Below are 16,623 nucleotides of genomic sequence, written 5' to 3' on the forward strand. Positions count from 1 at the left end.
GCCCAGTGACATCCTGCACCGGGTAACGTAGCTGAGCCCAACTCCTCCAGCCAGACAGCTGTAATGGATGGGAACCTAGCTGGGAGTTGATTCCCTCTCATGACTGAGAGACATAACAAAGGATGTTGTTTGCCACAGTGTATTTGGCAGAGTATGTATGTTTGTGTTCATCGTGACTGTTGGAAAGAGACAGGAAAACCTAGGTGTGCAGACCTTCATACTTGTCTGCACTGGGGTGCCTGGCCAAAGCTCTCAGGGTGGACAATGGTGAGATCACGAGAAACTGCACGGTCCCATGAGTAAACCATTAGAGATCTGGCATAAAGCTGGTTGTTTTTCTAAGGGTATAAAGTGGGACCCTTTTGTGGCCATGAGAGAAGCCTCACCTACGGGTGGATGCACTGGGCAGAACTTTTCCCAGTTGCCTGAGACTCCTGGCATTGGCTGCAGTGGGGTTTCCCAGATGGAAGTGTGGGCCTGCATGATGATTTAGTGGTAATTGGTGATATGTTTCTTCTTAATCTCTATTCTCTCTATACGGTAATGATCTAATGCATTGCTAACTTTCTTTGGTACTTTACTTATACACCTCTGATTTGCCTTATTGTACTTATTCACTATATGTTTACCTAGTTCACATTAGTGTGTTTGCTTTTAGCGTGCTTACTGGCTTTAGTGTGCTTGTTTAATGAACTCTGCGTATCATGCACCTAGTGTGTGGTCACTATGTGGCGTACCCTGTCAGCAGAACAACAGCTCCCAGCTCTGGCCTGGCCTTTGGGCTCCTAGAGCCTCCATGAGTTGAGTAAAACATTCTCCAACTCTAGGACTTAAGAATCACTTAAAAAGCAATTTTGACCATCCTCCCCTTCCCCCTGGCCATACTTAAGGTACTGCTCGATTAGCGCTCTGGCCTTGGCAGTCTTTGCTTTGCTTACAGTCAGTAACAACCCCCGGGGGGGGCTCAGGACACTGAGCCCTACCCACTCCTGTTCGAGAGGAGACCTTTTCTGTTCCTGGCAGAGGGAAAGGGGTGAAGACAAGGTTGGAGGAGCAAACAAGGCAGCAAGGCACAAAAGGTGTTAAATATCTTTATGAAGTCAACCTTATTTACATGGATACAGAATCACTTTACAGACAGTTTAATCAGGAGGCAACACGTGCTTTATTTCAGCAAATTAAGATGGGCAAGACTATGACATGTCCTTGTTTAAGTGGTCGATTAGCATGTGGGCTGGTGGTAGCTGCAGGGTGTAACTAACAACAGCGAGCTACAGCAACCACAACACTCGCTGCACGAGCTCCACCACCTGGAAGGAGCGCTCCACTTCACTTGCATTCTCACACGTAGGAATAACGACTCTTTGACCAATCATTTATATTACAGGGGTTGTGCTAATGTAATAAAAGACTTTGTCCCAAACTGGCAAAGGGCTCAGTGGTAAACTCGCACCCTTCAGAAGCGACAGCAGTTGTGTAGTACTTTAGTTACTGAGGGAGGGAACCTGAGGCAACGTGCAGATTCCATCCCCACTCTTTGCCCAAGAAATCAGCAGGACAACCCCCCCCCCCTCCGCCCCAGCTGCTGAGGGAGTCAGGGCAGCAGAGCTCTGACCAGCCCCAGGGATATCCTGCTCCGAGAGCTGTGTGAGACAAGGAGGAGGGCTGTCATGAAGGCAGGATTAAACCTTGCCGACCCACCAAGTCTCCTGGGAGAAGAAAAGTAGCACTAAGCTCTCCGAACAAGTGGAGCATTCAGCAGGACACCTGAGTGAGCAGCAGCCATCCAGGGCTCCCTGCAGCAAACTGCTCCACTCTCTGCAGGAAGGACACAATTTTTATTTCATGTTTCCACTGGTTTGGATTCTAAATAATATTTCAATGTTAATTTTTACCAGACAAGCTTCCAGCAGCAGTGGGGACTGTGGAGCAACCTCAGAGAGAGTGCTGCATTTCTGCAAAGGTGGTATTTTCCTTCATTACTGTGTCCTGGGATGGTGGGTGGGTTTTCTATCCCAATGGCTGTTGGTGCCTCAGTGGTGTGTCACCTCTCCAGCTGGGATTCTCACTATGCCGGTGACAACCTTTGCTCTCCAGAGCCCACTGCCAGAAGGACTCATCCCCAACTGCAAAGATGATTTGCTGCTGGCTCTTAGCTTCCAGTAGAACGCTTCCCTGTGGTTGAAGCAAGAGAGAAGTTCAGTATTTCCTGAGCACATCAGCCCCTGCAGCCCACGTTGTGAGCACACCTCCCACCTGACCCATTGTGCTGCCACCACACATAGCAGACACATTTGAAGCCTGCAGTGCCAGGAAGCCGAGCCCCTGGAATCCAAGACACTCGTGTCTGTCAAGAATGATACCAAGTGTGCAGTGCTCCTTCACAACAGGCCGACACCAACTCACTGGCACCCTGAGATATAACACCGTACTCATTTGTGTGGCGGGAGCTTGAATGTGCTTTGTGACAAAGACTGATGCCTTCCTGGTGCTGTAAGCCTGTGGCAGGGTGAGTCCAACCCAAGCACTCCAACACCAAAGGCTCTTCAGGACCCCCGCACCTGCCAGCAAGCTTGGGCTCTGCAGTGACAGAACAGCCCATTCTAGCTAACAGAAACACCCTCGGTACTTTGAACTGAGTACAGCTACTGAGTGGATGAGGAAGCAGAGCTGCGGGGAGGCCAGCAGCCTCCCTGAAGATGCACCCAGCATTTTTGCTGCAGCAACAGTGTGCTTTAGTCCCTGGCTTTTTGCTCCAGGTCCCAGGGGACAGCTAGGGCTTTTCACACAAGTGGCTGGAAGGCCTGAGGCTAAGTGAGAAGCAGTGCTGTGCTTTTGCTGCTTCTACCTCCCAAGAAGTGCAAGTTCTGCTTAGTGGTGGTGGGTGGAAGACGACAATAAAACACAAGATGCCTCCTACCTCGGATGGGGTGTCAGGAGCTAAACATTTTCTTAAGTTTGGAAAGGAATCCCTCCTTGTTCTCCTCAGCCTCAGGCCTATCCCCGCCTGAATCAGCGCTAGCCGTGGCCCTGCCACCTGGACACAAACAGCAAAGGGCTGCAGTCAGATACATCTCCCACCAGCAGCCAGCACTCAGGACAAAGCAAGAGGGTTATTCTAAACAGGAAATGGTCAAGTCAAGGCAGCTGTATCCTCGAGTACAGGGCTGCAGCAGGAATGAAAGAGCTGGAGAGCCTGGACCTCAAGAAGTGGAAAAAGATGACTGTGCGCCCGGGTAACAGTGTTCCCTTGCCCTCTCCCCAGCCTTCCAACTGTCGAGGGAATTCTGCTGCACTACCAAGTCAGGGACCCCACAGGCTTTAGAAATGAGCACTTGCCACCTGCCATTAAAACCAGGTTGCTAACTTGTCCACAGCCAGCCATCACTTTACAGGGAAGAAAAGCTGTATTGGCAGTTCCTGGAACAATCTCTCTTCCTGTTTCATGGTTGTGTTGTGACCCTTGAGAGCAAAGCAGTGCCAAACCATACAGGGAACCCGCTTCATGTAATAACAAGCAATGCTTTGACAAACAAGGAGAAAATTAACTTGGGCTAGAGTGAAAAAGGCTACAAGTATTTCAGATCAAGTGTCTGGATAAGGAATCTTCCCAGCAGCAGTGAACATAGTTTTCCGGAATAAACAGGTCTCAAGAAATTGTTTGTCCCTTGAGAAGTGTCCATAGCAAGAAGAAAGGTGACCTCTTGGCTAATCTGCTTTTTCTGTGGCAAAACTGTCAATAACAAGACCCCTAAATCCTCCTCAAGCTTTCTTTGTGCACAGAGAACACAAAGTCCAATCCTCCCCATCCTCCCACAGCTGACTGCAGAGCTCCGACTGATGCAATGCTATGAAATACTGAGGCTGGTGGCAGAACACGCCTCCATCCATCCACTCGGGGTATTTCTGTTGCCTACAGCAAGAACATGCTTTCAGCACCAGCTTGTTTCTGTACCACAAACTACTGGCAGTGTTTTTAATCCACCTTGCTGCTTAATTGTGGTAAAAATTGGCAGGTTTGCTGTTTAAAAAACAAATCTGGAGAGAATCCCACCCCCCCGCCTTTGGCACATAAATGCCTTTAAAAAGCTGGAATGAAAGTGTTGTGCTTGGAGATCTCTCACCTCCCCCCCCCCAGGCTGACCTTTAATGCTCACCCCCAGTAGAAAAGACCTAATTTCTTGTTATGAAAGCACTATGAAACATCACATCAGTAAGTATTTAGCAGATACTGCCTTCTAATGTCCTGAACTTCAGCCTTCAGTTCTCAGGCTTTGGCACATGGAGTAGAGAGGACCCGTGTTCCTGGGATCATCTGGCAGCTCCTGAAAGGCTCTTGCCTGTGCCTTTACATAGTCATAAATACCCTTTTTGGTTTGAAGCACAGACAAAAATCCAATGGACTTCATAAAGTTCACTGTACCAATATGAGCAAAGAAAAAATTGCTTTCTAGGAAGAGGGAATCTCCTTGTTTTATGTTACATCAAACTGAAACCATTTCCAAAGTAATGTGCTTGGCAGTTTGCGCTGACGCAGTCTCAAGGCTACCCTGACTCACCTTCCTCCCCAGGAACGCTCTCCAGAAGCGCTCTGCACTCCCACCCCAGCTCCTCAAGGAGGAGCACCAACTAGCACCACTCACCTGACGCTGTGTTTGTGACCCCGTTCACTGTGCCCTCCACATCTGCCTCGTCCTCGGCGTAGCTCATCATTAAGGCTCGCTGGCGATCCGTCAGCCTCCTGCAGGTCCAACACAGAATGGTTACAGCTGTCTTTAGGGACAAATGTATCTACAGCTCTTCTTAACCTTCACCAGCAGCACACAAGGGGCAGCTACTGGAAGTACAAGAGGAATATACCTGACATACACTGAGAATCCCTACAGAGCTCTTAATGATCTAGACAGAGTAAGAGTGGAAGAGGAGAGATGACCCACTGCCTTTCATCAAACTACAGTGAAAAATGGTGGGGAGGCCCCAGGAATGAGCTCCAAGTGCAGCAAGAGAAGGTGAACTGTTTCCTTCACCCCAGGAGCCAAGGGTGCACTTCTTTCCAGGGTGCAGGATTTTTAGAGCTGGGTTGCCAAATAGTATTATTAAAAAAATACCCAAAGTCTACCTCACATTAGAATTCACAGCAGAGAGAAATTAGGGACCTTGACAAAGCAGGAATTTTGACAAAATCTTTCTGGGCAATGTTTTAGGTTTTTGTTTGGGTTTTTTTTTTTTTTTTTACAAATAGTTCAAGACTTCACAGAAACTTGTATTAGCTCTACTTACTGAGGAACTTTTATCTTTACGTGAATGTAGTGGTCTCCGTAGCCGTAACTGTTAACCTTGGGAATGCCTTTCCCACTCATTCGAATTCTCTGGTCTGGCTGAATACCAGGGGGTATCTATGAACACAGAGGTGTCATGTTTATTACTCCAGTTTAACCATTTCCATAGTAATTGCATTACATGTCTATAAAAACAAGCTGCTGCTCCAGCAAGCAAGATCTGGTATATTCATGCATTTGGACACATTCAGAAGCCAAGTCTGTAACGACAGAAAAGCTTTTGAAGGAACAAGTAAAGAACCTTGCATGGCCTGTAGACCTTGGCTGCGATTTGTTCAGCCAGCTCTTCCTCTCCCTGTTCCTACCACAGAAAGGATGTGTGAGCAAGCAGGTCACACACTACCCGACACTCAATCCTGACCAAGTCTGAAACATGACACTGGCAGACTTAGGATATCTGTACATCTCTGCAACAAAGGAGGAGTCTCTGCTGTCCCACACTGATTTATGCCCAAGCCCTTCCACACAAAGGTACTTACTGTGATATTGATTGTCTCATACAAGCCTTGACATCTGGCTGTACCTCCCAGCACAGCCTGTGCTACTGAAATGAGGAGATCCGAATGGATATCTGCTCCATTTCTTTTGAACACAGAACTTTTCTGAACCTAAAAGGCAGGCATTTCCAAAGAGAAGTGAGCACACCATCACAAAATTCTCATAGTAAACTGCTTTGAAGGTTCTCTGAAGGAAACATATCAGAACACTGCAGTCAGACCAAGCTCAGAAGTGTAAGTTAATGGTCAGTCTTTTAGACTCACACAGATCTTGACATAGCCATGACTAGCCAGAGGCTTAGGAGGATGCCTGCTTCCTAGTTCAGCAATTCCCTCCCCTAATGCTGTTGTTAATTTATCAAAGCCAGTATGATTCTTTGGAGACCGAGAAGACACTGCCTTGTCCAGTACCTGAACAGGGGAGAGCCGGAAGAGGGAAGCAAGCACCTTTGAAGTGGCCTCACAAGCTGGAAGAAAATTAAATCCTCCAACACCACTGAAAAGGCACTGAAAAAAATTTTCTCCTTGACAGAGTTGCATGACAGGACACCTAAAGGAGAACAGGGCCCCAGGTACAGAACATGTGCAAATGCCTCTCATGGGCATTCCTGCAGCCCTCTTCAGCACTCTCAGCCCTGCGAGCAGACAGCTCCTGCACGTTGCCAAGTCAAAGACCCAAGGCACTGGGAATCTACTCTGCATTTTGATGCCTGCTACTGTAAGGGCCTTGTCCTGGAACAAGCAGCACAACTCTCCACAAGCAGACTGAACGTTACACCACTGGTTACAATGCAGATCTGCTATCTCAGGAAGTTTACGTGGATCATGTTACTTCAGCTGTTTCAAAGCATCACTCACTCTTCCTCCTCCATGCCCCATTTAGACAGTTGTGAAGAGAACAGGCAATCAGCTTAATAATGAAAATAGCTGCTGATATGTACCCTGAACGTAATGAAGATTTCTTTCTTCCCCACAGGCATCCGCACTGTCTGCCCATCCTCAACGCCTGCAATCAGGAAAGAAAAGAGGGAATGTTACCTTATGTTACAATCCATGTGTTATATGAGTACCTACAACTCTTGGATCCCCAAAAGGCAGCCATGACAGGAGTACCCACACCTCCAGCACAAGGCACACACCCTACCAGCAAGCAGCACAGTAACACTCTCAGTAAGAGCCCAACAGTTGCTGTCCAAGGAAGGAGGTGTCAGCACATGTTTATATCCCCAACAATTACTACACCCCAAGCAGGTTCCTTATTTCAACCCCTACAGAATTCTTGAGGGAATCCACCAGATTAAAGACCATGGCAGCCTCCATGAGCTGCAGGAAAATTACAGGCTGCTCATTCAGGGTGATCTTGGAGAACCAAGTCTTCAGCCCCACTCTTTGGTGAGGAAGACCATCAGAACACCTTCCTGAGCCAAGCTAAGGCTTTCAAGATTCTCACCCTCTCCCCATGCTTCGAAGAACAAATGAAAGCCCCCAAAAATTAAACCTTTTCAGAATCTCGCTCTTCAAAACTTGCCTAGAAGGACCCATGTGAGAACCAAAACTTTGCCTCAGGAAGGGCAAAGCAAACATTTATATCCATGGCCAGAAAGTTCATCTCATTACCAGCCCTTTCAGCTGCCAAGTTACCAACTTCTCTGCTCTTCAGATAACTTTGTTGCAGGAAAACTTCTCCCATTGTTCTAGCAGGGACCAGCCAAGCTTTGGAGGCAAGTGCCTTGCTCTTGGCCAACTCGAAGCAAAGAACTAGTTAGTTAACAGAGACCAGTGCAGAAGCACAATACTAACCAGCTGGAACAGGGACCATCACTGTCTTCTTCTGTTTGGTTTGCCCCGTTCCTCGACATACCACACACGGTGTGGTAATGATGGAACCGCGACCGCCGCACCGTCGGCATGTAGATCGCATTACGAAAGGGCCAGTGTTTATTGTTTCCTGGTGAAGAAAACACAGATTGTACAAATAGTTAGTACCCAGATGGTAGTTTTCACTTCCACAACACACTGACAGTGCCAGGCCTGGCACATCCAAGTCCTCTTAGTCGTACATGCAACCTGACAGAAGTGACATCCTTCAGCAAGGGGTGGAGCAGAAAAGCAGCACAGAGACCCAAAGAGGTTGCTGCTTGCGAGAACCTGCAGCAGATCCAATTGCTGTCATATTCTGATCTCCACTGAAAACCATCACTACTATGAGCAAGTGCCTCATGGTGAAGGGAAGGAAAACACGCTTCACATCTCTAAGCTTTAATGTGCCAGAAGGACCAGTGCTCCTGACGGCACTATTTTACAGGCAACTACAAGTATCTGTATTCTGAGGAATCCAAGGACAATCCACTTGCACAAATTATTGCCAGTGACCACGAAAACATTATGGAGACTAAGCTATGGACTGCACTGTGAAAGCTACCCACCAGACTGGAGCACATGAAGAAAGAGTGGCAAGAGCTTTCAGCCACCTCTGACCAACTACAATTGCTCTGTGGGCAAAGGTATTCTGGTCACAGAGTCACTGCCAGTGCGTGGAATTTGAAAGCCTGAAGCTCGACCTTTACTTACTGTAAGTAACATGAATCACAATTACCCTGAGGCTATCATCACCTTCCTCCCTCCTCCACCCCTCAGTTTCCCATTTAATGTCCAAATAATTTAGAATCATTATATTACATAAATATTAAGTAATTTCAGAACTGTTACATTCTGTAGTATGTTTTGCTGGACATGTGATACCAGATGATGTAGCCTTAACAGCCAGTGCTGTTAGCTGGGCAGAACTCTTCTTTAACACAAAGCAGATCTTCCTAGTGCCTATTAACATCAAGTCCACATTAATCTGGCTTTGCCCAAGATAACCTGATGACTGTAGTGAGAATTTTTCACTGTGGGAGAGACTGACCTGTCCCCAGAAGGAAAAGCACAGCATAATTCATGTCTTGAGAAGTACTTACCATGCCAGTGCCATTGCAGTAGTGACAGCGCTGTGCTTTAGTACCAGGTTCGTGTCCTTTCCCATGGCATCGCTCACAGGAGTCACTGATGTTCACCACAATCTCCTTATTAACACCTTTTGCAGCTTGGGTGAATGTCAGTTCCATGATATACTGTACAGGAAACACAGACACTGACATACAACTGGTGTGTGGTGGGGTTTTAAGCAGACTGAAATTGGTTTAGGGCAAACATAAAATCATGCTTAAAATACACTCAGGTAACAGACAGGGGGAAGAAATGGGTGGACACACAACACGTTTGAGGATTTACCTCATTTGAGGAAGCAATAATCTGTCTCACAGACATGAAAAGGGTACAAAAGGATAGCAGACATTGTAGGAATGATGGCTACACCAGTCTGATGGCAATTGTATAGCAGAAATGCAATTTAAAAATAGAAAATGAAGTAAAAGTGGAAGTCAAGTGTTATTCTGCTCTCAGAAAAACCCTTACTATTTCTAAAGGTTTTATTTTATGGGAATGCAGCAACAGGTTAAGGTGAAGGCTTTAAACCCCAATGACAGCATCTGATCTTCCTCAATAAACTCTTTACTCAACAAGGGAAGTCATCAGCAAAGATGACTGCACAGAATAGGAAATTTTGTTTAGAATTAAAAGGTCATTTTTAGTGAAGCAAGTCCCAAGCATTTCTGAAGGCAGCACATGAACTGTCAACACCTAAAAGAGCACTAAGCTGCAGTACAAAGAAGAAGACACAGGTTTGGTTTTATTGCAGGCTCCAATGCAAAGTTAAGCCAATTAGGTTGCAAAATGAAGCCAATTAAGCAGCCAAACCTAATGCTGGAAGGCTTGTTTTATAGTTAAAAGGTAATTTGTGGTTTTTAGCATTACAGATCAAAGCAGACATGTATAAATCACTGTACAGCAGAAAGGATGCCTCTGCCACACTGGAATTGTTTGGCAGCACCAACTGGTGTCAGGAAACACTAGATGGAGTAGCTCAAGTACAGAAAAGAATACTCTGTCTGGAGGTCTGGAAAATGTACCAACACAGCTTATCAAAATATGTGACTCCCCCACCAAACAATGGGATGCTTGGTGCTCCCAGACCAATTCTTTGCTTAAGCTCACTCTGGGAGTGATCAGTGACAGATCTATCTCTCCCCAGCTTCTGAGGTTTTAATTTCTCCTTTTCATTACTCAGCAAATAAACCCATTTCATACCTCCTGTGGCTGGTCAAAGACATTCTGAAAATCACCAAAAGGGGATCCTGAAAACTCTCCAAAGATTTTCCTGAAGAGCTCCTCGGGATCGATGGAGGGACCGCTGCTCCAGTACTGCCGCCCTGCGCTGGCACCCGTCGCCCCAGGGTCAAAACTGGCTGTGCCATATGCATCGTACTGCTTCCGCTTCACTTCATCACTTAACACCTTGGAGGCAAAAAAAGATGCCCTCACGACACTGTGCAGATCTGCAGCAACGCCTCTTGGGAGAATCCAAGGCTCCTGGCCTCGCTGCCCCAAGCCCTCCACGCTCTCAGACCTTGTCATGAGAAGGCTAGCCCAGGAGCACATGAAGAACCAAGAAGCTGCTTCTGCCCTGATGCCTCTCAGCTCAGAATCAGGAAAACCGTAAGACTTTACTGATTTATAATAAATAAATATAACTGACATTATAGAGTTGATTATTAATGTATTGGGTGAGTGCTGGGCTAGATCTGAAAATCCAAGAAGGCAAAAACTGGCACAAGAACAAGCTGAAGAGCAAGGAGGAAGGGGCTGGGAAAGAACAGTGAAAAGAAATGCTGTGTCAAACAGTCAGTAACTACAGCCAGGATTTTTATTTGATTAAAGAGACTGATAATTCCACAAGGGTGACCACAACATCCACGCCAGTCACTCACTGCTACGAAAAAAGAGCACAGACTGAAGGAGCCCCCAACACACTCAGCTAAATCAGATACTTGGGTTAATTGATTTCCTAGAGAAACCGCTGGGACAGAGGTGCTCAACCCTGAAGTGCAAGACACCAAAATCCAGCCACGGTTTTACAGGAAATGCACACCAAAACTGTTTCCCCATCTACTCTTCAAATTTTCCTCCTTTTCATCAAATAAAATCCTGTATATTACCTCGTAGGCTTCTGCCAACTGAGCAAACTTCTCTTTAGCTTTCGGGTCATCCTTGTTTGTATCGGGGTGGTATTTCTTTGCCAGCTGAACAAGAAGAAAGCAAGAATTAGAGACAAGACACGCGAGATTTGAGTTAGCAGGCTCCCGCGGCAGGACGTGCCTGGTAGTACGCCTTCTTGATCTCCTTCTGGGTGGCGGTGCGGGGCACCCCCAGCACCTGGTAATAGTCCTCCTTGGCGCGGGCCGCGGCACTGCTGTGGAAGGCGGCGGCGGCGCGGCTCGTCCCTGCGGGAGAGGAGGGCAGAGGGGCCGAGTGAGGGCCAGGCCGGGACCACGAAGGGCAAGAGGCGGGCCCGCGCCGGCCCCTCCGCGACAGCCCCCGGCCCCCGACCCCGGCCCGCTGAGGCCCCAGCGGCCGCGCTCACCCGCGGCGCAGAGCGGCAGGAGGAGGCGGCGGGCGGCGGGCCGTGGGGTGGCGCGGAGCCCCCACAGGAGCCAGACGAGAGGCAGCCGCCCGGGGTCCCGCGGCCCGCGGCTCCTCACGACGGCGGCAGCAGCCCCCAGCCAGCGCGCAGAGGTACCGCCCGCCATCTTGGCCCAGCACGCGCTGCGGCGGGCGACGAGGCGGAGGCGCACATGCGCAGTGATCCCGAGAAGCCGGCACCCGCCCGTCATCGCGCATGCGCGGGGGTGGCAGTCCCGGGAACGGCGAGAGGTGGGGCGGGAGGAGGCTGTGCTCGGCGCTCCTCAGGGGGAGCGGCACAGCGAGGGCACGGCTGGGACCGCTCCACCGCCCGCCTCGGAGGGGTGTTTACCTTCCGGGGCAGCGGAGCAGGGTTCCGGGGTGGAGTCTGTGTGTTGGCCCGCCCTGGCTTTAGGCTGTGCGGGAGGTGGGAGCGAGTCCTGCGGACGGAGGGCGTTAGCCCCGCGGTCGCCATGAGTGGTGAGTGAGGGGGATTACAGCGGGGCCCCCTCGGTGCGGGCGTCGGGTCTCTGGGGCACTGTCGGGTCTGGCGCGGGCAGAGCTTGCCCGGGGGTTCCCAGCCTCTCCGCTGCCTCTTTAGGCTGGCGGGGTGCTGTTCGCCGCCGACAGAGGCCCCTTTCCCCCCTTCGCTTGTCCCTGGTAGGGCTGTGTCGGGGCGGGGCGCGGCGCGGCGCGGGAGGCTTTGGCTTCTCTATCCCCGCAGCGCGGAGCAGGGCTCAGTTCTTGCCGGCACCGCCACACCCCGCTCCTCCTTCTGGCTGCCTTAGCTCCCCCCTCCCCCGAGGTGTTTTAGCTCGTTTTAAACTCTAAAGCCTGCCCTTCAGCGTGACACCGGCTCACAGTACGGGTGCTGTTGGCCTCGGGGGTCACTGATGCAGCAAATTCTCTTGAGAAACGAAATTACCATGAGAAAATATTAATTAAGAAATGAAACAAAACAAAAAACAGTACAAACTTCTAAGGTGTGCTCCGTGAGAGACGACGGGAGCATGACTAGTGGAAAAAGTGGTCTTGTTAGTACTTGGGATGTATCGATGCTGTTCCTCAGTCATGAGTCGGCAGTGGATGTGTGCGTTTCTGGCCTCTGTGTTGGGGTGAAGCAGCGTGTATGTGCGCGCTGAATCCTGAGGCTTTTGAGGTGTTTGTGAGGAGAAGTACTGAAAAGCTTTGCATGATGATTAGGATCCATAAGCTTCAGGAGTGGAGGAAGAGCACTTGAATGGGCCAGCACGGCGAGTTGCTTGGTGGGATGGAGGAAGAAATCTTAATAATTATTTTCCTGTAAATAGAAATAGGCACTTAGTATGTCTTAAAATACATTGGCAAGGGTTTGTTTGGGATTTTTTAAGGAGGGAGGTGTTTAGTAGATGCTTTCATGAGTTTAGCTATTCAAGTTCAGTAATGGAAATTGCTGATGGTACTCTGCACCTCAAAATTAGGTTGCATGTTTATCTCCCACCCTGAATTAACATGTGGTGAGATCTTTTGCCAAAGACAGTAAGAAAAGTAGAAGAGTTAACTGGAGTAATTGAACACTACATGTTTTACAGGTAACAGGAATATCTGAAAGTGAAACCAAAAATGGAAGCACTTAAGCTGTATTTTTCTGTTTTGTTCTCACCTTTGTGATAAGATGAAAACAAAAGATTTTTACGGAAGAAAAGATGAGGAGGAAAAAAAAAAGATAGTTGTGGGGATGTCTGTTAATTGGCATTGTGAAAAATTAAAGTAGCAGTCTAATCTTTCAAACCGTGGGAAAAGAAAGTCTCTTGGATGTTTTAGATCTTGAAATGGAATAGACTCCATCCAAGTGTTGAAGGTTTTAAGAGTCAGCATTTCAATATGAAAAAGCCTCAGCCTGGGACAAGCCTTGTGCAAATTTCTGCAAATCAAAAAATCTCATTAGGAAACTCACCTTTGGGAGTTCTCTTTGAGTTCTGTGACTCAAAAGGCAAGGTCGCAACTATTGTGGCATAAAGCCTTATCACAGAATAGTGGAATGGTTGGGTTGAAGGGACTTTTAATACTCATCCAGTTCCAATCCCCTGCCACAGGCAGGGTCACTTTCCACTAGAGCAGGTTGCTCCAAGCCCTGTGCAGCCTGGTCTTGGACACTGCCGGGGATGGGGCAGCCACAGCTTCTGTGGGCAGTCTGTCCCAGCACCTCGGCAACCCTCACAGAGAAGAACTTCCTTATGTCTAACCTGAACTTTGCCTGTTACAGTTTGAACCCATTACCCCCTGTCCTGTCACTACAGTCCATAATAAAGTGCCTGATGGGACATCCTTGATGGGACATGCCTGTAGGCCTTTTCAGACACTGGAGGGTGGGTTTCTTAAGTTTTTTCAACCTTACACTTGTGTTTTCACAATTATTTTTAGACTCGTGTCTGAACTTCCTTTTTTTTATTGCAGTGGTCTAAATATAGCCTTTCTTTCTGAGTAATGCTGGTTTTCTGCATTCTATGTTTTGTATTTGTATGTTACTGCAGTCTTTACACTGTTCTGAATCAGTTGAAGGGTGTTTTGGTCAGTTTGTAATACACTGTTAGTCTGTAAATCAGAGCTGCTCATGCTTCATTGTGCACTTATCTGAAAAAAATATGCTTTTTTAAAAGATGAAGTTTGTAAAAAGAAGACCATAAAAAAGCAAAATCTTAAATAGATCTTGCAAAGATTTATTTGTCCCTTCCATCTACTTGAAACAAAACATTGCTAAATAGTGCTAAGTTTTCTAGTCTTATTAGAAAAAAAAACCACACAACTTAAACTTTGAATTTTAAAGCATGTTAGATTCTGAGTATCCTTTTTTTCTACCTGTGAAGTTTCTATGTAAAGCACAGCAGAAGAATTCTGAAGACATGCATGGAGCTGAAACTGCAGCCAGCCCTCACAGGTATCATGTGGCCTCGGAGCCCTGTTACTGGTGATTGGAACTTCTCATGAAATTATTGGCTGCAAACATGCGTAGTCATAATTTATTAGTACAAATTTGCAAGTGAAATTGTAACAAAATGTGCATTGCACTGCACTCTGTGTAAATTTAAGGCTGTTTGATATAACATTCTTTAATCTTTTAGAACAGGGGTTATCATCTGTAGGTTTTCTGTATTTATGCATTTTTCTTGTTGTTAAGACTCTGGTATTTAGTTACAGACCATTTCTGTGTCATCAAATAGATGCAAAGATGCCAAGGAGATGTGAATTGAAGAATGAACACGTATTGCATTTGGAAGACAATCTTAACCCACACACTTAGTATTTTCATTTGACAGATTTTTTTTCTGGTCGCAGAATTAATAATTACATGCATTTGTTCTTGAGTAGTCTCAAACTGCTAATATAAAGAGAAATGTTGCATTGTGCCTGTTCTCACAGGCATGTGGATGGCATAAGGTGTAGAAGTAATAAGTTTTGAAACAATAGAGAAGATCTGCAGGTTTGTGTATATTCAGTGTTCCTGTTCATGAGGGCTTGTAATGAAAGTTGAGCTTAATCATTTTCCTTATTCCAGTTACGTGATTCATAAGGCATTTAGATGCATAGGCATGTGTCTGCTTTTCGCAATGCCTGCATGGTAAGAACACTGAATGTGATTTAATAAAACTGTGAACTCTGAAGGAGCATAAAGTGGAGTAGTAAGGATTAGATGAATTTAACCTGATCTTCGTAGTGGCATAACTCACATAGTTGGTTGGGTGTGGGATTTGTTTCTACAATCCTTTACTAGCCTTGAACTCTTTGCATCTTAACCTGAGTTTGCATGCATCAGAATATTTGATAGCAGAACCAAACCTCATGCGTCACATGTCTACACAGTTTGAGTAAGAGCTCAAAATGGGAAGTGTAACTTCTTGAAAATCCAGGAAAATCATCCAAATAAGCATTGTGAAGCTTAGTTAGCAGCTCACTTGTCTATTTTAGATATACTATGGGAGTTTTCTTCTCCTAATTCAATATTTAAAATGAAATAGAAGCAGAATAATTCCAGTAGGACAAATTCTGTCCCTTGCTGCTGCCTTAGGTGGAAGCTAGTTTGAATGGGATTATGAAGATAAGGAATTCTGGGATTGGGACCTTGAAGTGTTGGACAGCAAGAGGTAGAGTGGCATATCTTGGTGGATTTCATCGCTATTTACTGGAGAGCTGATGTTGTAGTGATTGATTTTTTTTCAGTATCTGGAGGAACTTGCTTATGCGGTTTTTATAAATGGCTTTCAGGATATCCATATATTAAGTGTACGTTCTTTGAGAGGGAAAGAAGGATAGTGACTTTAATTCCAGAGAGGTCACAAGAGGTTGATGAAGGATATTTTGAACTCAAGTTCAGAATAAAGAAATGATAGAGGTGAATAAATTTTACACATATTCTTGGGAGTTTATAAAGCGTATTCTGACAAGCAAAGCGTTACGCTGTCATTAAAGTGATTGAGAAGTTAAAGATTGTCTTGCATAGTTTCATGTAACAAACCAGATTTTATAGGTATTAATCAGGAAGAACTATGCTGGTAGTTAAATTTTAAGGGATTTATTATAACAGTTGCTCTGTGTTTCACCTGCTTAAAAACTCTTTCTGCAGTAAGGTGGTTTGACAGTAAGAAGATGCTCATTTTAAATTGATATCATGTTGTTGAATTCCAGGTTCACAGAACAATGACACTAAACGACAGTTTCTTCTGGAACGGCTGCTGGATGCAGTTAAACAGGTGAGAAATCCAGTACATATTTTTATAGTATACTTACTCCAAGTTGTCAGTTCTAGCAGGAACTGTTTTGTCTTTGCCCTTTTTTCCTCCTTTTTACCAAAGAAGAAATCTTGTATTTCTCACAGTACTACTGAGTTGGTTTTGTCTGCTACTAAACAACTATTAGGCAGTATTTAAATTTCTTGTTTTTGGCAGGTTACATTTGTGATAGTTATACTTACTATAAATATATTTATAATACAGAATGTGTAAATACATATTTGTAATACTTATAGCACTGAACTAAATTGTAGTGTACTGCAAATTTTACAGTAGCAGCTTTTTTTCTTTGCACTAGGATTTTAGTGAATGATTACAATAGAGTTAAAGATGGGATTTACTTGTGTGTGTGTATCTTGCATCAGGATGAAGTTCAGCAAATAGAATTTCATAGACTGGATTCAATTTAGGAGAGCTCATGAGGCAAAAGACTACCTGAAAAGTAAGCCAGTGATACGTTCT

At 46.1% G+C, this 16,623-nt stretch overlaps 2 protein-coding genes across 8 annotated transcripts in view; one reads left to right on the plus strand and one right to left on the minus strand.

Annotated features, from left to right (window-relative positions):
- Positions 1-1,077: 1,077 nt before the first annotated feature.
- Positions 1,078-11,538, minus strand: DNAJA3 (DnaJ heat shock protein family (Hsp40) member A3). The gene is made up of 12 exons (XM_061474219.1): positions 11,358-11,538; positions 11,093-11,217; positions 10,933-11,016; positions 10,025-10,231; positions 8,797-8,949; positions 7,637-7,784; positions 6,778-6,842; positions 5,819-5,947; positions 5,281-5,396; positions 4,644-4,741; positions 2,921-3,037; positions 1,078-2,175 (listed from the first exon to the last, which is right to left on the minus strand). The coding sequence occupies exons 1-11, from the start codon at positions 11,521-11,523 to the stop codon at positions 2,934-2,936; spliced, it is 1,395 nt and encodes a 464-aa protein (XP_061330203.1). The 5' UTR covers positions 11,524-11,538; the 3' UTR covers positions 1,078-2,175; positions 2,921-2,933.
- Positions 11,539-11,741: 203 nt separating this feature from the next.
- The window catches only part of SNX29 (sorting nexin 29), a 120,865-nt gene continuing 115,983 nt past the window's right edge, over positions 11,742-16,623 (plus strand). For all 7 annotated transcript variants that reach the window (XR_009746909.1, XM_061473281.1, XM_061473282.1 and 4 more), the window contains exons 1-2: positions 11,742-11,875; positions 16,058-16,122. Coding sequence is in view for 6 of the 7 variants with exons in the window: in XM_061473281.1 (XP_061329265.1) it covers positions 11,869-11,875; positions 16,058-16,122 (72 nt within the window). In the remaining variant the exon portion in view is untranslated. The remainder of the gene's footprint in view (positions 11,876-16,057; positions 16,123-16,623) is intronic.

The sequence above is a fragment of the Pezoporus flaviventris genome, unplaced genomic scaffold (genome assembly GCF_033815535.1).
Source record: "Pezoporus flaviventris isolate CSIRO_AGI_PZ_B2104156 unplaced genomic scaffold, CSIRO_AGI_Pfla_v1 ptg000078l, whole genome shotgun sequence".
NCBI lineage: Eukaryota > Metazoa > Chordata > Aves > Psittaciformes > Psittacidae > Pezoporus > Pezoporus flaviventris.

Bases quoted from the DNA above. Each gene is read 5' to 3' on its own strand.
- DNAJA3 (XM_061474219.1), bottom strand. From the start codon at position 11,523: ATGGCGGGCGGTACCTCTGCGCGCTGGCTGGGGGCTGCTGCCGCCGTC. The intron at 8,950-10,024 runs GTATGAAATGGG...TTTCCTGTACAG, and splicing joins TCTTTGACCAGCCACAGGAG to TATATCATGGAACTGACATT. The intron at 5,397-5,818 runs GTAAGTACCTTT...CTGTGTTCATAG, and splicing joins ATGAGACAATCAATATCACA to ATACCCCCTGGTATTCAGCC.